General features: G+C 50.4%; 2 protein-coding genes across 2 annotated transcripts in view; one reads left to right on the top strand and one right to left on the bottom strand.

Annotated features, from left to right (window-relative positions):
* TMEM211 (transmembrane protein 211) overlaps positions 1–19,613 on the top strand; it is a 59,483-nt gene that overhangs the window by 3,924 nt on the left and 35,946 nt on the right. Inside the window, exon 2 of the mRNA XM_027743855.2 lies at positions 6,872–7,010. Coding sequence (XP_027599656.2) covers positions 6,872–7,010 — 139 coding nt within the window. The remainder of the gene's footprint in view (positions 1–6,871; positions 7,011–19,613) is intronic.
* SPATA22 (spermatogenesis associated 22) overlaps positions 16,166–19,613 on the bottom strand; it is a 48,517-nt gene continuing 45,069 nt past the window's right edge. Inside the window, exons 12-13 of the transcript XR_005563473.1 lie at positions 19,387–19,496; positions 16,166–16,218 (exon numbers count right to left, since the gene is read on the bottom strand). The gene's annotated coding sequence lies outside the window, so the exon portion shown is untranslated. The remainder of the gene's footprint in view (positions 16,219–19,386; positions 19,497–19,613) is intronic.

Here is a 19,613-nt window from a genome sequence, read left to right as displayed (position 1 = left end):
TCCTGGTTTTTCAAGCAGGAATTGAAAAGACTCAGCAAAGCTTAGTGAAAATGTAAAGTAAACCTGCTTACCCTTTCACTGGGAAATGCTGAAGGGTTTCACAAACCTTCATTGCTGGTTTCTCGCCGTGTCAGTCCAGCCCTGGGTCTCTGATGTCATCTGAGGTTTGCCTGCTCAGGTCAGGTTTGCAGAGTAGTTACACAGCAGCCCTGATCCCAGTGAATCAGGAGATTGCTCATGGAGATGGGAAGATATTTGGAAAATCTGTCACTCCTCTTCTAGCGCAGGCTCTGGCACAAGGGAGAAATGAGAATTTTGGGAGTCCCTGGCTTGCAATATGACCCAAGCAGGGAGCCGTGTGTGTGCTGGCTCTTGGGCAGGGTCTGCTCTACCTCCAGAGTCATGTATCAAGCCAACATGTTAATTTGGGATTATCAGGAAATCACCTTTTAGCTCCTCAACCTAAGAACTTCCCAAGAGAGCAGATCTTTCCTGGCTCACTCTACCAATCCATTTGATTTTTAATTGCACTTACACAGCATTGGCAAGAGTTGTTAAGTCCTAAGTGTAAGGAATTCTTGAAATCACCATCTTTCCCTTCATGCACATTTGCCTCGCAGTAAACTTTATCTCCTTTCATCAGCCACCCAGAGTTTTTTGACCTACATTAACAGAACAGAAAACACCCAGTGTTGGGGAAACCTGTAATTCCTGGGCTGTGGCCCCACGTTTCAGTACCCAAGCCACAAACCACTACCAGGACTCACTGATCAGTGACCTACTCACTGCTAAGCTGGGCTGAAAGGGGTGCTGAGACAGGACCAGCTTATGGGTGGGCCAGGGGAGGTCAGGTTAATTGGAAATGCAGACAGGCTGCTCTCAGGGTTAATTCTATCCACTGCTCTCAAAGGGAGATGGAAGCTGCTTTACTTAAACAAAAGCAGGGAGAGGTGGGTGCCAGCCCTGGGGCCACTGCTTGGGCTGCAGGGGCTGGGCAGGGACTGGGGCTCAGCTGAGATGTGGCCACTCGTGACAGTGATGGTCAGTTCACACTGGGTCACCTGCCCACACACCTGCTCGGGGAAGAGCAAATGCTGAACCCCGGGCCTTGGGAAGGGCATTGTCCTGGTGCATCAGAGACATTTTGGGGTGAACGTTGCATTTCCCCTTTGCAGGGCCCAGAGCGGAGTCTGGCACAGGGTGGCAGGGACACAGCAGGGACATTTTGGCAGTGGGACATTCCCTCCATCCTCTTGAGGCTGCAAGTCCCACTCCCTTCAGGCTCCTCTCCACTGGCTTGGTGAGGAAAAGCCAGATGGGAGAGTGGTGTGACCTGCGGGGCATTCCCTGGCCAAGGCGATGAGCCCAGCTTTGCTGCCAGTGCCAGGAAAGGGCTTATCCCAAGGAAGGATAATAACAGAGCTTGGGTAAGAAGGGCTGATCTGGTACCCAGCGACAGAGCACTGCTTGCTGCCTAATTAAAATTTCATTAAGTTGGTTCACATCCCTTGATGGAGGTCACAGGCACACCATTGATGTGCTAATGTCTTACTTTTTCCCTTTTTTCTCTCTTTCACCATTATCCATCATCCTCTTAGATAAAGCAGTGCCATTAGGAACTGCTTTCCAGCATCCCCAGATGCAATGGCACTGAAAGAGAGACAGCCTTAATTCATCAGACATATTATCTGTCTCTTATTTTCTCCCTAATTAAAAAAATGCCTTCCTCCCCCCCCTTGAATCAGTTTGGGCATTAATCCCTCCGGTGTTTTAGTGAATACCTGATTAGCTGGAAAGCAGGAAAGTTTCCTGGAAGGCTGGAACTGGCTGAGCTGTGTCCTGGTGCAGGTGGTGCTGAATTTTGTGCACAAGCAGCTAAATCTGGGCTGGGAAGAGGTACCCCCTGTGCGTGCTGTGGTGTGGGCAGGTCCCCATCAACCAAATCCTGCATTTGAAGAGGAAGAAATGATGGCTGGAGCCTTGTTAGCTCCTCTCCTTCTCTGTGTGCCCCAGGCCAAAACATCCCATCTCAGGGGACTGGGACATCACCACCTCCCCGGCAGCATCACCCCTGGGGCTCTGCGTTACTGCCAGGCTGGTCTGGGGAGGTTGGACCCACTCCCACCATCCCCATCGGACAACACTGGGCACTTCCCTGCGATCCTGGGCAGGGGATGTCATTTACATGGGAGCCAGGATGAAGGAGAGGGAAGATCAAATAGGAAGGAGAGAGCTCTCCGATGGCACTGAAAGGAAGGTAATTGCCGGGGAGGAGAAGATGGGGACGTGTGGGATCCTCTTCCTGGCCGTCGCTTTAATGCCGACCAGATGGCGGATGTTTGTTTCTGTGACTTGTGTGGGGGAAATATGAACAAGCTGTGAGGCTCCATCCACCCACCCTGCACAGGCAGCGTCTCCCACCGAGGCAGGAGCCTCTCTACTGTGCCCAGATGGATATTCCCTGGTTTTACCGAGATCCCTTGCACCTCTGCCCAAGGAGAAGGCACCTGGGTCTTTACCAGCACTGCTGCAAAACCCAAACCCCCAGTCACCTCTCAGCACCTCCACCCAGCACTGATTTATTTTTTTAACAAGTGTAAAACCTTGGTGTCTGTTTGCTTGCTACCTCTCCAGGTACAGCACTACCCAGTTTAACCCCAAAACATATTCCTATAATGAATATTTAACCACAGAGAGCTCTGACGGGAAGGGACAGCCTGTAAAAATGAAAATGGTTTGATTAATTTTCCCACCTCTTCTCTTACTATTGAATTTACCCTTTTTTTCCAGCTCATTTGGGGTTTATCAAACATTTTCTGTCTCAACAGACATCCCTAGAAAGCCAGACATGCTGTGACCCTCACTTTTTTTTTCTCACTTAGCCTGTGGCTTTATTTCCTAGTTATTTAGGATATTTATTTTCTGCTCCCATTTCCAAAGATGCTTAAGCTTCTGAGCAGGGCTGAAACACCCAAGCAGTCTGTAATGCTTCCCTCAGCCTACAGCTCCGGGTCCATCCAGCATAGCAGCTGTTGGGGGTGGTCAAGTTCCAATTAATAAATTGCATTAATAAACTAATGTGCATCGTGGTGTGACCCAGTTCACAGGATGTGATGGCAGGAGCTTTGCCAATTTGGTTTATCTCTGCCAAGCCAAATACCATGTAACATTTCTCAGCACTAACTCGTTGGACTGGACAGATTTTTCTCCCTTCACCCTTTCCACTTTAAGCTGGAAAGCCCATGGATTTTGGTTTCAAAAGATGAGTTAATTTTTAAAAAGTTTTCATTAGGGATATTAAGGAATTCTTCCCAGGACAGTCATTATGTGACATCTTAATTTTGATTTTTTTTTTTTCTGGTGAATGAAACAGCATCTTCATCAGATTTATTGCTCAGTGAATGGCACAGCCACGGCTCATGTCAGACCTGTAACATATTAAAATAACGGGCAGGGGATTGTTGTTAATCGGAATTTATTACGCTACATAAAGGCATATTTACAGTCCCACCAGGGGACGATTAATTTGTTTGGGGATAAACAATTAATCTCCCTGGGAGTGGGAGCAGAAAATCTGACATGGTTTAATGTCTTTTCCCTGCGTGGCAGAGGCAGGATTGCTCACAGCCCCAGGCTCCCCCCGGGGGTCTCCCTGGCACCTTCGAGGGTCTGCAGTGCCCAGGGGTGGGCAGCTCACCCAGTCCTGCTGCTCCCTGGCAGGATTTGCACTGGGACCTGTGCTCTGTGCTGAGAGGAATGGGCTTTTCCCTGCTCCTGACTGGGCCCTCAGAGGCGGCCTCTGTGCATCCCGGTTTTCCCCCCACTCCAGTCTATTTTTGGGTTTCAGCCTTTGCATCCTGTTTCCTGCATCCTCTCCTTTCCGCTCAAGATGCAACAGGCATAAACAGGGAAGAGAGAGAGGGAGGTGCTACTCAGTGGGAAGGAGAGGGTTTTAGCTGCTGCTGTTTTGTACCTTTGCTCCATGGACTTCTTCAAACTTAAGCCTTGTTATTTTCCTTCAAAAGCGGCTGCTTGACCTGCAGGTGTGACTCCAGGACAGGGCAGGAGCACTTGGAATAGTTCCCAGCTGAAGCCCTGGAAAGGTTGCGACAAAAGGAAAAATTTCTGGTTTCCAAGAGCATATCCAGTGTTTTGGGAGGTGACAACAGCACACACCTAGTGTTCAGGCAGCTCTGGCCGTGGTGTCCTGGCATACTGTGGGAAGCAGACCAAGAGTGTCAGTGTGCAGCAGGGTCTCTTGCCATCTGCCCTGTGCCGTGCCTTTTCCATTGTCCCCTATGCTGGGACAGCTATTCCCCTGCCATCCCTTGTGCCCCACATAAACCTGCTCAGTGGCATTGCCCCTTCTGCCCCTAGAGCTGCCCTATGGCCATTTGGTGTTCCAGCATTCCTGGCCCACATGGCAGAAACCAACCCTCACCATTTACCTACTCTCATATGAATTTTCTCACATTTATTCACAAGACCTTAGTTCCCTTTGCCAGTGCCTGGTTGGATTTGATGGTTCTTTGGCCACCACTGTGCACATCGGGGTGCTGTGACCCTGGGACTCCACACTCTTGTTTCCAAACCCTCATGGCAGGTCCCAGACCAGACCCAGCTCTTCAGTCAGTGTAACACTCACCTGCACCCGTCCTGTTTGTACCCTTTTTCATGTCACTTTGTCCTGAAAAGCATCTTCACACCTCTCCGTGGGGATTAGCAGCCCAAGCGGCTCATCGGTTGTTTCCAGCAGGAGCTGTGAGTTTTTAGGGGATTTGTGCTACCACAATTAAGGAAAACCTAGATCATTAAAAATAATATGCTTCACACAAGAGAGGAACCAGCCTGCTTCACAAGACCCCTTTCTGCTGAAAAATTCATCACTGTAAATTATTAATGGTCCTCGCAAAGGAGGATGGTTTTGCCGGGCGGAAGGTGAAATGCAGATGCCAGGCAGAGTAATCCTTTTTTTGTTATAAATCCTGATTTCCTCACCATGCTGCTGCCTTGGGAGTGGTGGGGAGCAGGGCTGGGGCTGCTCTCCCCACAGGGCCCCATGATGGGAGGGTGTCTGTGTGATGGGGTCACCCATCCCACCCCACCCCAAACCCTGTGGATCCCTCCTGGGGTATGGACAGGGCAGCTGCCCCATGCCTGATGGGGTGCCTTGACTTTGCAGCACTTCTCTGTTCAGGTCTCAGTGACTTGGAAGGCACAGAGAGGAGCAGATATCCCTGCTGGAACAGCCTCTCCATTTCTCTGGGTAGCTGTTTGCACTGCTGTGCCTTTTACATTGCATGTCAGGAATTAATTTATTGCTGGGACAGCATTTGCATTGCTTGTGCAGTGCATAAATAGGCTATAAATAAGATGCTGATTTCTAATCACTGCACAGCATGGAGGGAAACACACCAGGGTGACAGGATTGTGACCGTGCTCCCCTGGCCTGTCCCTCACCAGAACCAGTGTGTCCCTTTTTGGAGCAGTGGCAGCTCCCAAGCAGGACCCTGCAGGCAGTGGCTGTGCCATCCAGCACCTTCCAGTCCAGCTGCTAAAAACCAGCTCAGCAGTGAATAACACAGGTAGATGAGGGCAGTGCCAGACCTGTGGGGCCACACCACTAGTGGGAGTTTTTCTAGCTGTTTGGAGCCCCCATAGCCAAGGGTAAATCCACTTCCTCTTCCCCCAGTCAGCCTGCCTGTGGTTCCTGCAGGATAACTTTCATTTTGCAGATTATTTACTCCTGATTTGTAACAGCTTTGGTGAGAGGGGCCATATGGAAACACATATTGGGTTTGTTTCTGTAGTAACCATGGCTGCCCAAAAGCTCATATATAGGGGGGAAAATAAAGAAGGAAAGTTATGCATTCCTAACCAGGATGTCTCAGCAGGACAAGAAGGCTGGACGAGAGTGGAAGTGGGACTGAGCTCCTCAGGGCAGCTCCTGCCCAGGTTATAAAAGCAAGGCTTGTCAGGAAGATGGGAATGAGACCTGTCTTAGAGCTGTAGTGCCTGAGGGAGCTGAGGCGGATGTTACTGCAGGGTGACTCACCAAAGCCAGAAACATTCCATGGAATTTGCTGTGAAATGACAGGAGTTGACGTGGCTGCCGCAGTGCTGGGGCCAAGGTGCCCTCACGCTCTTTGATTGCTGCCACAAGCTGGGTGCTGGAGGAGGAGGGTCACGGGTCCTCTCACCATCCCTGGCCACACTGTGCCCCTGGCTGGGCTGGCACGTGCCCCTGATGGTACAGGGACGAGCTCACTGCCAGTGCCATCCCGTTGGCAGAGGTGGAAACATCACCTGCAATGGGGACAGAAACAGCAACGGTGCAGTGATTGGGTACCCAAGGATGACCTGTTTTGCCATAAATTAGTGCATTTCCCAGTTTTTACACTGCTGGAGGTGAGCTGGGCAGGGGGTGGGAGCAGCCTGCTGTATTGGCAGAGCTGCAATGGAACCTTTGCAGCACAGTGGGATCCCCACCATGGAGCATCAGTGGCAAATCCCCCCTCATTGCCAGTCCTACTGGGGCGGGCATTGACACAAGATTTCACCCTCAGCAGAGGCACCAACACACATCACAGACATCAAATGACACATGTAATAGTGACATAGCCCCTCATGCATGTCATACATTTGCTATTACCACTGTAGCCCAAATACTGATAACCCCTGGGACCAGGTGATGGGTGAACCGTGGGCTCAGACCTAACGGTGAATTTAAGCAACACAAGGTGGAAGGGAGAAGGTGGGAGAAGTCACCTGTGACAGGGCCTCACTTCCCAGTTGCAGAGGGGGGATTTGTGGGGAGGTGTGGTGGGGACAGAGCGGGGGTGGCTCGCTGACAGCCCCTGTGTCCTTGCAGACGAGCGCCGTGCTGTGTGCGGGCGGCTGTGCCCTGCTGGCCCTCAGCTCCCTGCTGGCCATCGTCGCTGTCCTGCTGCCCGGCGGAGCCTGCGAGCGGCGGGTCTGCACCCTGGCTGGATACATGCAGACAGCAGCAGGCAAGTGACGGGGCCTTGGCTCTTTGGGGTGGGAGGATGGGGTGTCTGTTCACGGAGTGTCGGATCTCAGCAGCAAGAGGTGCTTGGAAACCCCAACCAACACTGGGAGTAAAGCGAATGGCTCTTCAGGAACTGCCTCCTGCATCCACCCTTGTAGAATCTATTCAATGTCACCTCCCACCACATACACAGGTCTGTTGGCAGAGCTGGAGCTGCAGGTCCTGCTCACTGCTCCTGGCTCAGGATCTTATGTAGGACAGGGGGCTGTGGTGAGTGGTGGAGACCAAGCTGGCTGCTGGCAGGGTGCTGCTGCACCTCCCGGGGTCTAGTAGATGTCCCCTGTGAAGTTTGCAGTTCCATTTGGGCCATTTTGTTAATGGTTAGCCTCTGGAGGGATCTTCCTCTCTGAGCTTTACACCTGAGACAGGTGGTTGCCCAACCTGTCCTGTATTTCCCCAGCCCCACCTCCTCTTGATGCTGCATCCACTTATAGTTGCACTGAGTTGCCTGTACCTCTGCCTCAGAGGTAAGAAGGCAGAGGGAAGAAGGCAGGCAGCTGGGGAAGATCTGTCCTCCTGCTGCTCTCCCTGTGGAGGGACAAATTCCATCCAAGACCTGTTCTCCACGTCTCTGTGAGCTGAAGTGTTGGACCAAATGACCCCAACTGGACATGAGCCATGACAGGAGATTAAACTGCCCGTTCATGTCTGTGCCCAAGAATCAAATCCTTTCCTTGGAGAAATCCTCAGGGTCAGACAGGCTTTGTTATCTGCCTGGCAGCATTCAAGCAGCTTTTGGGGGAAATCCTGTTACACGCTCTCCTCACCAGGGCTCATCCCACGGGAGCTGATTTGGGGCAGATGGAGGAGCCATGGCTGCTCCAGCTCAGCCAGGCTGTGGGTCCATAGAGGCAGCTGCTTGTGCCTATCTCCATCTCCTAGTTTGGGGGTTCCCATCACCCCTCTGTGCTGGCTGGTGGCTGCAGCCAGTGGGTCCCCTGGGTGCAGGACACTGGTGGAGCCCCATGGCAGCAGGTCCCAGCCCCATCCCGGGGATGGGGTGGGTCACTGGGAGGCGGCTCAGGGTGGCCTTGCAGGTGGCCTCCCATGCAGGGCATAATTGGGATGGAAAGGGGTAACCCCACATTACCTTTGCCTGTGGCAGGGGGACACATTCCTGCTGCGTCTGGCTCTGCAACAAGACAAGCAGTTACAAAGCAAGAGATTAGGAAGAGTCCCTGGAAAGGAAAGCAACTGTGGCAGATAAATACAAATGAGGCGCTCCGAGGGGTGCTGGTAATATTGAACAGGCTGTAAATAAACTGTAGGCTCTAAGCGTTATTGACAAATGAAAATTTACTGGGTACGTTCGAGCAAGCTAATGGGCTGCTTTAAACCCTGGCAGTGCCTTGCTAAGCATTTTGTCATGTGCTTTTTAATTTTGTGCACTGTGGATTAATTCCCATTCAGAGCCAGGCAGCCCTGAGTCAACAGAATTAAATGGTTTAATGTATTTGGATTCAGAAATGCTGCCCCTCCATAATTTCTCTCCCTGTTTTCTACCCCCTCCCCAGGAGGAAGCTCTTCAATAGAAATCAGTTGCAGGTGACAGGGAGAGAAACTGCTCCCCAAAAATCACATTATCTCAGAGAAAAACAGGGATTTTAGGACAGGTGAATTTATATGGGAGAGAAGGAAAGCAGAGCAAGCCCATGAGGTTTGGTAGAGCAGCTTTCTGATGGTGGGGGGTGTGCAACTCTGCCAGGGGAACCCCACAAGATGCTGGCAGAGCACTGGGAAGGAGGAGGGGGACCATATTTCTCCCAGAACCCAGGTTTCCCTGAAGCACATCAGGTCCTACAGGGACCTTTCCTTTGCCTGCCCTGACACTTCTCCCCCCAAATCCAAATTTTGCTCCCATTTTCCCATCCCAAAAATCCAACTTGAGGTATTTTGCAAAGCACCAAAGACACAAGTAAATAAGCTTAATGCTATAAATCATTGACTCGGGCAATGTGATGTCCTAATAAAGAGCCAGGTGCATTGAGCCAGGAGCATGAAACAGGCCATAAAGTGCATGAGCAGAGGCACCAGCAGAGCCAGAATCAGTTCCCACAGGCTCTGCACTGTCTCAGACAGATGCCCCGAGCTGCACTTGCATAAATCCAAGTGCAGAGGCCAAGGATTGGTTCCTGTTTGGTTCAGGAATCAATCCTGAGAACAGCCCCACAGCAAGGGCAGTCAAACTCCAGCTTTAACACTTTCTTGCAATTTTTTTAGAGGTCCAAGTTGTGCCTTTTCCAGCCCCAGAAGGAAGGAAGATAGAAACCTCATGCAGACAGAGCAGAGCAGAGCACTAATTGCAGATGCAGACATGCCATCAGGGTTCAGAGCTGGGCTAATTGCCACCATAAGTTGAACACATGATTCCTGATGCCTGGCATCCACCCCATAGAAAATAAACAAACCAACATCTCCACGCAAATGGCAAGAGGATGAGCCCTAATGAAAGGGTAAAGGAGCAACAGGGAGAGGGGGAAGGATAAAAGAACATTTGCTCAGCTCTCACAAAGTCAAAGCTGCTCCTGAGAGATTAGAGACGGGGCTCACTCCCCATTTGTGATGTCAGCTCACTGAAATTAAATTTCTGGGAGGATCCCTCCTCCCAAACCTGCAGAGGAGCCCCTCCAAAGAGGTTGGGGCAGCCAAGGTGGCCCATTTATGTGGGTCAGTGGGCTGCCCCAGTCCCCAGCTGCAGCCCATCACTGCTGATGGAGAAGGGTCCTGGGGCCAAGCCCAGGGACAAGGAGGGCAAATGGGGGCACAGCTGAAATCCTGCCACAGTCATTCTTCAGCAAAAGCCTCTTTGCTGGGATTTTAAAAATAGGAGTTAATTCCAGGGAGAAATGTCTCCTGCTGTATGGGGCTGTATGGGGAGGGCAGAGAATGTTCTCCAGAGCTGGTTGTTCCTGTACAACCTCTCTGGTGGCTTCCACGTGCTGGCCAAGAGCCTGTGGTTTATAGCTGGACATTACAGCTCATCTTTGCAAAGCTCTTAGACCAGATTTCGAGTGACTCCCAGTGACTGCTCCTTCCAGTGGCTGGAAGGAATATGGGACCATCCTGGTGTTTTAGGCACTGGCTTCACCCACGGGACCTGTCAGTGACACCCTGGGGAGCCCCAAGGCTCTGCTCCGAGCTGTCACAGCCCACACAGCCCCAGCAGTATCACTGAGCTAGAGGAGTGTCCTGAAGGCTGGGGCTGCCGGGAGTCAGGACAGCCTCTGCCAGATTTCCAGCACGGACCGTGTCCGCTCCCTGGCCCAGGAGCATCTGCACTCCCATGGGAATGGCCTCTCCAGGGGAGTGAGGCTCGCTACTGTGACAACTGAGATTGTAACTGAGGCTGAGTAAACCCCACCAAACAGCAAATCTGGGCAGTTTTCTGCTTTTGGGGCTGGTGGGACTAAGGGAAGGATTTTGGGTCTTCTGTAGGATTAAGCTGCTGGTGACTATTCTAGCACTGGAGTCGATTCCATCTGCTGCTTAGGAAAGGCAACAAGTCTTCATAGTCAGGACTAGCAGCCCCCCTCCAAGGCTCCTTTTGCTACCCTAAAAGCCTCAATAAGCCCAGGATTGTGTTGCTTTTTCAAAGCTTTTCGCCACGTGCTTTTCAGGCAAAGGGCTCTTGCTTTGCTGGCCAGGGGTGGCTGATCCAACACCTCAGCTGCCCCACTGGTGCTGATCCATTCCCTGGTCTCCAAGAAGCGCCTGGGAAGTGGCCTGACAGGAGAGGGCTGCAGAGCTTTGCACCTTGTTGAGGGCACAGGCACAGTCAAGCATGAGGAAGCCTTTGGGGAGAGTTTTGCTTTCACCCCACACTGCTCTCTGTCTGATCCTACCACCATCAACTCACTGCTCATGACAAACCCAGTGCTGAGGGCAAATGATCCTGACCTGCCTATGCCTTTCTAGGGCTCTTTTGGTTTCAAAGAGCAATTTCCCAGCATCGCTACGACAGAATCAGAACAGTCACAGAACTCCAGCAAGACAGGCAGAAAGCCCCAGTTATGCAATTCCCTCATTTAGCCACGCTGTAATCCCAAATTTCATGGCAGTCTCAAGAGCTTCTTCCTGCAAAATTTGATTGCATTCTGCAGCCAAGACCTCTCTTGCTGGCAGCAACATGATGGCATTATAGAGGTGGCCTCAGCTTTTGGTCAGTTAAGCAGCAAAGCAAAATGCAGGAGACCTTGTGATTTTTCAAGTAGCCTGTGATTACTTCAGGCACTGATCACCCAGTAAGAATACATTAAGAGGGAGAATTGTCAATTTTCAGATCAGTGTGAACTGTTTAAATAGTACTAAGTCCCAAGGACTGAAAAGCAACCTAGATGAAAGTGGCTCGTGCCATTCCCAAGGGAGAGCTGCGGGGTGGGAGGTTTGCCCCAGTCTTGGGATGCAGGCACGTGCTAGGGGGAGCACAGCCATGGCAGGTCCCTGGCCAGGACACTGTCCCAGTGTCTGTGTCAGTGTCATTTAGGAAGGCAGTGTGGTCCTCCCCCCTCAGTGTGCCTTCCATCCTGCCCTGCATCTCAGCCCACCTTTGGGATCGATGGTGCCCTGTTTTTCCCAGCGTGTGCAGGCTCTGAATGGCAAACAGCACCATCATCCACATCCATATTGATTCCTCAGACTCCTATCGATCAGCCTGGTGACATACAGGTAATGTGTAATTAGTAACTTAGATAAAAACAGCACCAGGAGGGTGTACAACCAAGCTGCCTCTATACTCTGACCTTTGCTAGTGTAGCCACAGAGCAGCAAATAGAGGGGTCGTGGCTGCCTGGTAATTACTGACCTGCCATTAGGAGCCTGTGAAACTCTTCCCTTCCCTGCAGCCATCACTCCCATGCAAAGTCTTGGATCCCTCCCCAAGAAATCATGATTGAAATAACAACCAGGGGAAGGCACCTCCCCTGAAGTGCCTTCCAGTGCACTGAAGGACTTGTGGCACCAGCAGCTCTCGGGAGTGCTGGATAGCAATGTCCAAGGATGCGGCAGGGGCCACCGGGCAGTGGGGACACGCCCAGCGCTCCCGGGTGCAGCAGTGCCACAGCACGGCCCCGCAGCACCTCTGGGAGGGGACAGAAATGGAGCAGACGTGTCCCCAGGGCAGGGGACAGTTTGGGGTTGGGAGACCAGCGCTGCAACCGACACTAAAAATGTTCAGGGATGGCTGAGCAGACGAGGGTGGGAGCCGTTCCCAGGCTGTGCAGCCTTTCCCACCCCCTCCCTCCCAGCCCAGGCCAGGCCGACCCACAGCCGGTTTCCTGATGGACGTGTTTGTGGCTGCGGCGGCTCCAGAGCCCCATCCTGTTGAAGCTGAGGGTTGTTTGTCACAAGACATCCCTGGGATTGGGAAGAGGAACTTGGAGGCAGAGGCAGGGGGGAAGCAGAGCCCTGTTGTCCAGGCACTGATTTGATTTAAAATCACCCAAAGCTTCCCCCATCTCTGTTTAAAAATAGCGTCGTGGCTTTTAATGCAGGGCCCTCTTCTTGTGGCAGTCTTGAAAAACATGCTCAGTCCTGATGCAAGGATGTTGCTGGATGTGTTCAATCATCAGAGCAGCATTAAAAAAATGTTGCCATAAAGCTGTTTCCAGCCATTTAGGAAAGGTCCCTCGAAACTGCAAGATTTGGCTAAGCAAGAGAAGAACTGCCAAAAATAAGCCAAGTCCAGCCTTGGTGCAAGGTGCTTGGGCAGGAAAGTAAAACACAGCAGCATAAAAGCTGAGTCTGGTGATGATTCCAGTTCCTGAGTTGCAAGGGCAGCTCTTCTGTTCTCCCCTTGTCTTGACTCACACTGTCAGGAGCCCTGGTTCCTTCCCTGGTGCAAGGCTTTCCTGCCTGCTTGCTTTAATTACATTAGCAAAGTCAAAAAACTGCCTCTGACACATTATTATTCAGTCAGTGGGCTCTCACTAATTCCTGACACAATTAATGAATATCTGAGGGTAGGAGCCTGCTGCCAGGGCGCTGGAGAGGGGCTCAGTCACAGCCCAGCCCAAGAGGTGCTTCACTCCAGCACCAGCATTGCTTAAACCTGAGTTACCTGTGCTCTCATTTTTTTCACTTTCACTGATACGAGTCCTCTTCTGCTGCATTTTTTGCCAATTTCCTCCAGAATTCAACTCAGTAAAAGCCATGACCATCCTGGGCCTTGTGCCAGTGTGTCCTGGGGCAGGGACTGCTCTGAACCCTGTAGAGATGCTGGGCACCAGTGCCAAAGCCCAGATGTTACTCCACCAGTCTCTGCATGTTTAAGAATTTGGTGAACTCCCATGATAAAACCAACAATTGACTTTTTTTCCACCTGCCTTCCCACTGGAAGGTGTCACCTGGGAGGATGTTGCAGGGGAGCAAAATGAACCTGTCAGATCTGCAGGTGGACGAGCACGAAAGTGGAACCACAAACATCGACTCAACTTCAGCCTTTCACTGGAGGAAACCTTTACTTTGCTGAAACAGTAATTTCTCTGTGCTCACTTCGGTGCATACATTCAAGTGACAGAACATCTTGATTTGAGAACCATTTCCTGGTTTTACTTCCAAACCCTAAAATCTTCACTGGAGAGCCAGACCATTAAACAATAGCAGCAAAAGGGAGAGGGGCTGGCAGCTCTGCTCATGGCCAGGCTCCCTGCCACAGGTTGAGCGTAGATCAGCCTTCCCCAGGGTTTAAGCTCATTTCATACAAGGTGCAGAGCTGCTGAAGGAGAAAGATCCTGGCTGTGCTGTACAGCTGAGCCCTACTCCACCCCGGTGAGGGGAGGTAGGGATTAATTACCAGCTGACTTCTGAACAGTTTTCTTTCCTCTGCTTAGCTCTCAAACTATGCTTTGATTTTCTCCAGGTGCTTTTTGGCATAAACCTACTGACTTGGTGCCTTTGCCCTCCCTCCAGGCTGGGAACTCAGCAGTGTATTTCTCAGTAGCCTTATTTAGAGAACAAACCAGCCATGTCCTTTCATTGGTTCCTTGGAGAGGGGCAATACATTTCCAGTGGCATCAGTGACAGAAGCAATATCCTTTCATTGCTATCATTGGAAAAGAGCAGCTTTATACTGCAAGAAAGAACTATTTCACTTGTACAAAACATATTTTCTATTCCTTTAAACCTGGGGAAATCCTTGTCATATTAATATGTGGCTGAATTGCTTCTCTTTCAACAGCTCTCCTAGGGATTTGAGCTTAGACCAGTTATTGCACTTGGATGCAGTAGCAGTCCATTAAAAAAGTATATTTTGTAAATAATAACAGTGCTTTGTAATAAATGGAAACTACAAATAACAGGTGCCACTGGGACTCCAACTCTGCTGCCCCTGAGGAAATACAAGCCCCAAGGAGCCCAGCACTGTGCCAGAGCCATGTGCTTCAGATGGGAAAATCCATATTTCATTTGCTTCTCTTTGCCTTTGACTCTCCATTCAGTTTCCAGGCAGTTCCTTCTTCTACAACACATGACATTTACTCTCATTCTAACATTTTCAAGGCACCAGGTTGGAGCTCAGGGGTGTTACTGGAACAGCCATACCTTTCCAAGCAGGGCCCCTCATGAATTTTTGGCAAGAGGTGGCTTTAATAATGGTTTTAATGAAGCTTAACTGTGCTTGTTGGTTGTTGCAGGACAGAACCACTGCAGGAGAGGGTCCTTCTTCCCTTGCAAGTTCAGGTTGCATAACAAACCAGATCCTACAAGGCTTCAGAGCATTTATCATTTAATAGCTGTGATTAGTGGCTGCCCAGCCTGCTGGTTGCATGCCCACAGTGCTAAGAATCCTGTCTCCTGACTTCCTTGCTATGTGATTATGTGTTCAGCTGATGTTTCTCTTCATAAACAGTTTGACTTTTCCCTCTCCCCCACCTTGCTTGGCTCGTGTTTGTTGGCTGGGAAGATGGACACAGATCCCTGCAAACCCCCTCCAGGACCACCTGAATATCCTCCCTTGCTGTGGGGAAGGAGCTCATAGGTGAATTTCTGCATCCTGAAGCAATTGTGTAGAGATCTTGTCATCTTTATTCACTCATCCATCTGGACTGAGTGAAGGGTGTAATGCTGAGAAAAAAAGCCTCCCTGTCCTCTCTGATGCTGACAGGGAGCTCAGGGCTGTCAGGAGCAGTTTGTAGTTCAGTCTGTTCAAGGATGCATTTCAGGGAGCTTTGGTCAACCCCAGTTCTCAGCTCTCTCTGTCTGCCAACGTTGGAAGTTTTTGGCCTATTGAGATGTTCTAAACCAATATGAGCAGCAAGAAGACAGCCTTGGTGGGAGACATAAATGTTTGCTGTGCTGGTTGGATCCTGGCTGTAATTTAACAGGCATCTGAACATACAAGGAGCTCTCAGGACGCAGAGCAGGACAGTTTATAGAGGTGCCATCAGCTCGTACACTTGTCTGCCAGCACCAAGATTCTGCCCTGAAACCTGAAGGTTGATGTCAATTTAGGGTGAAGAATTGACCCCCCAAGTGCCTCAGAATCTGTGTTCCTGAGATTAGATGAAGCTCATGTTATCTGTAGATCCACCTTGGAAGTCATTACGGGGCCTTGCTATTCCTGTACAGCAGAGATGTGTTGGCCCATCCCTGGTGAGCACAGTGATAAATCTGGGTGGCAGCTGCTCACTGTCCTTTGTGTCACAGATTGCCCAGGCAGTTAAAAACAGCTGTGTCCATGTATCAGCCAGTCTGGCTTTAGGAGCAGGGATGCACAGAGAGAGGATTTCTCTGAGAACAGAACCAAAATGAGTCTTTCCAACACCTACAGCCCTGGTTGACCGTGAGGGTCCCAGCTGACTGTGGGCTCCTGGCTGCCTGGGTGGGACAGAGAGCATTTCAGTCTTGCTTTGCTTACTCTGAAGAGCATTTGGACTTCAGTATCCTGGATAACTGGAGGTGGTGCTGGGTGAGTTGGGGAGCTAGCCCTGGGAGCAGACACAGGAGCAGTGGCTCTGGGCCAGATCCACTTCCTTTTTGCACAGCCTGACAATGCAGGAAGTCTGGCAGAGGTCTCAGTCCCCGTGTGGACACGTAGCACAGCTCCCAGACGAGCACTGGCTCGGAAATGTTTTGCTCTGCCTTCCTGGCAGGATCTGTCTGAGTCGGATTCCTGTGCTGGTGAGGAACAGATCTGCTCAGAGGAGAAATTGACCCTGCATGGAGTGTAAACACAGATGGAAACATGGTGAAGTCCTTTTCAAAGTCAAGGGAATAAATTTGTTTAAAAGACTGAATATCTGGTGGAGCACTGGCCCTGGAAATGACAGTGGTGCTAAGGGATGGCTGCCTGGGGAGACAGGATAGGGGAAGTGTCTAAGTGGGGAAATTACCCCAAAGAGCATCAGAAGGCTCCTGAAAGGACAAAAGGCTCCTTTTTGGATCTTTTTGTAAGACTATTTTATTTTTTTTTAAGTCCTATGACTTGCATCCGAGGCATCTTGGATGGAACAAGTGGGTAGGGATTTTCCCCTGAACTAATCTCATCTGACCTCTCTAAGGCAGTGTGAGATGGATGGAGTGCTGTGTGTCCTCCAGCTGCTGGGATAAGGTAGGATTTTGCTCCCTGGTTAGGCAGCAATCACTGGGCTGCAGAAGCTGCTCTGTGCATTGCCCTGGAAGGGCAGACCTGGCATGTTCACACCACTGGGAATCAACTTCATGCTGATAGTTTGGTTGGCTCTTCTGGTCCAAGCCAGCACATTTTCTATGCTCTGTAGTAACAGCACTCCTGGACAAAGGCCTTGGTCCTTCAGGGCTTTATTCACTTGCCTAACCAGAAAGCTGAAAACATGGATAAGCCTTGGATGGCTGAGGAAATGTTAAATTGTGTTCTCCTCCCAGCCGTAACCTTGGCAGAAGCACAGTTCTGGCTGCTAAAGCCCATAAAATGAACAGCCCCTGTTGCTCCTGATAGGGGTATAAAATTATAATTACTTGAAGAGTGACTTATGATGCAGTGAAACAAGGATCTTCTACTTTTTGATTGAATTACTCAGTGGTATTCCTAGAAGACTGGAAGCAGATGGTGAGCTCTGGCCAGGCATTTAACAGCCTGAGTTAGGGTGTGGAGGGGATGGAGCTGAGCAAAGCTGCAACACGCTGCTCCTGCCTTTCTGCTTGCTTTGGGTCACCATCAGGGTGTATTCCCTGGGAAAGGAGAGGCTGCAGCTTGGGGCAGGGTGATTTGCAGCAATGGATGGAGATGTGGAGCATGTCCAGTAGCAGAGGGCTTATTTTTCAGTTCAGCAAGACAAAAAGACAGCACAGAAAGACAAAAATACTGTTTCCTAAACCCAGTGCTGCCTTTGGTCCCAAGCAGGCACATTGTGACACCAATCCCAGTGTGTGTGTTGTGTCAGGACCCCGTGGACCTGGAAGGTGGCAACTGCCCTCCTGTCATGCAGGAGAGCTCCCCATCCCTCCAGGCCCAGGAGGAGGAAGGCAGACAGTCCCCTGGGCTGGGGTGGAACAAACACTGCTGTATAATTGCTGCCTCACTGCTCCTCCTGCCCCCATATATCTTGAGCACATCAATAAAATCAAACAGACTATTAGCAGCACGTCCTGTTATCAGCCATGGATGTGTGTGCTGGGCATCGGGCAGCCATGCAACCTGCATTTTATGAAGTGAGCTGCTCATACCACTGCTGGGGCTGCAGCAATGATCACACCCCCTCACAGCTGGGCCACATCATGGCTTTTATGAGCTACCCTACATCAAAGGCCCTTTCTTCTTAAAGATAAATTAACAATTCTCTCCCTTTCTTTTTATTTAATGGCATAACAGCCAGCTGATTGCTAGGTGAGACACAAATCTGGTTGCCAAGTTGTGCCTACTGCATTGTCTATTTGATTATTTTTATTGAATAAGCAAATGTTCTCTCAGAGCTCTGAAGTCCTTACGAGGGAGACTCATTTTCTGCTACCGTGATCTCTTTGTCACGGCTGGGTGATGTATGAAAAGGAATTGCAAATAGCTGTTTACAGCAAGCAAAGTCATGGAACAGCCCACTTCAATTTCTGCTATCTGTCGGAGACGGTTGTTGGTGATGGTCAAAATTAATTAAGCAGGAAGGAAGAGAGCAGGGAGGCAGTATGCATCCAGTTCTGACATTGAAATATTAATGGTGAGCTAATCAAGAAAGACTATCTATGAATAGCTAATCAGCTCACAGTTTGCATTTTTACTGATGCAGTGAACTTCTGGGCAACAGCCCTTCACAGGAGGTGTTGGGAGCAGAGGTGGGCTGGCTGCTGCCTGATCACTCTATCTGGGAATAAACAAAGAGCTCGTGTCTGTGACAGGGGCTGAGGGACATTTTCCTTTTATATCTCACATCCCTGCTGCCCCTGGATGCTGCTGTATCCTTCCTGCTGTCACCTACAGCAGCCAGGTCAGAAGGTCCAGCCCCAGTGGCATCCCCAGTGCTGTGCTCCTTCCTCCCCAGTGCCAGTGGGCACTTGGAGGGCTCAGCTCTTCCAGGATTGAGCTGCAGCATCTGCCCACATCCAGGTCTTGGGCAAAAGCTCAGAACATTGTACCTTGAACACACCACTTCTCCTGCTCACTCCATGCCTGGTACAGGCACCCCATGGGAGGCAGTGGCTGTGTTCCTGTCTCTCCTGCCAGTGTGTCACTGTTTCCAAGTTGAGTTTCCAAGCTTTTTAGGGGAAAACAGAAGGTGATGGTTGTGCTGCCAGGCCAGGGTGCACTGCAGACCCCCCCTGCCCAGTGCCTGCTCGGGCCACAGTGGGGGCTCAAACTGCTTCCTCTGACCCACCACAAAAGCATGGAAAAACAGGAGGCAACAACCTCGTGGCAAAGCTGGGCTGATTCTAATCAAAGCCACAAAAGTAAACGTCACCTTTAGGTGCCAGGAGTCATCAAGCATCATTGCTCTCTTCAGCATCAGCATAATGAGGGCTGTGGCTTTGGAGATTTGTATTGCTGTGTTTCTGCAAACAGTTCCCTCCTCTAACCTCTTGGAAATTGGATTTTGTGAGGCTGAGCAGTTTGTGTGCAGCAGATAGCAGCAGGACTGATAAGCAGAAACCTGTTTACACACTCACTCATATCTAGTGCTGTGATTGGGCAGGGGACTGCCTGGATTACTTTTTTACTTTTTTTTTTTTAAAAACACTATCAAATGTAATCCTTGTGGTTGAATGTTTTGCTGCTTAACAGGGTGAAATCTGAACTGGGCAGTTTTAACAGGCAACAAACACGAAAATAACTTCATGTGAAGCAAAAGGATGAAGGTAATAAGTAAATCTTAAATGATAACAAGGAAGAATTGAGTGATCAGGAGGGAAGAGCATACCTGCACTCTCCTGTGGGAGGTGGTATTTCACGTGTTGCCGAGGGAGTAGGAACTGGACACAACCCCAAATGAGAGTCCTGGCACGTGGCTCTGATAGCCACAAGAACTTCCTGGGAAAGGAAAAGGAAAGCAGATGGTATCAGTTAAGAATGTTGGAAGGTACCAGGGATGCCCAGGGAAGTGGTGGAGCCCGGTGGCTGCATCCTCTGTCTGTGGGAGTGAGAAGC

This window comes from Pipra filicauda, unplaced genomic scaffold (assembly GCF_003945595.2).
Source record: "Pipra filicauda isolate LSUMZ 115617 unplaced genomic scaffold, ASM394559v2 scaffold211_size2331000_pilon, whole genome shotgun sequence".
In the NCBI taxonomy this organism is placed as follows: domain Eukaryota; kingdom Metazoa; phylum Chordata; class Aves; order Passeriformes; family Pipridae; genus Pipra; species Pipra filicauda.
This window is presented reverse-complemented; position numbering and strand designations above follow the sequence as displayed.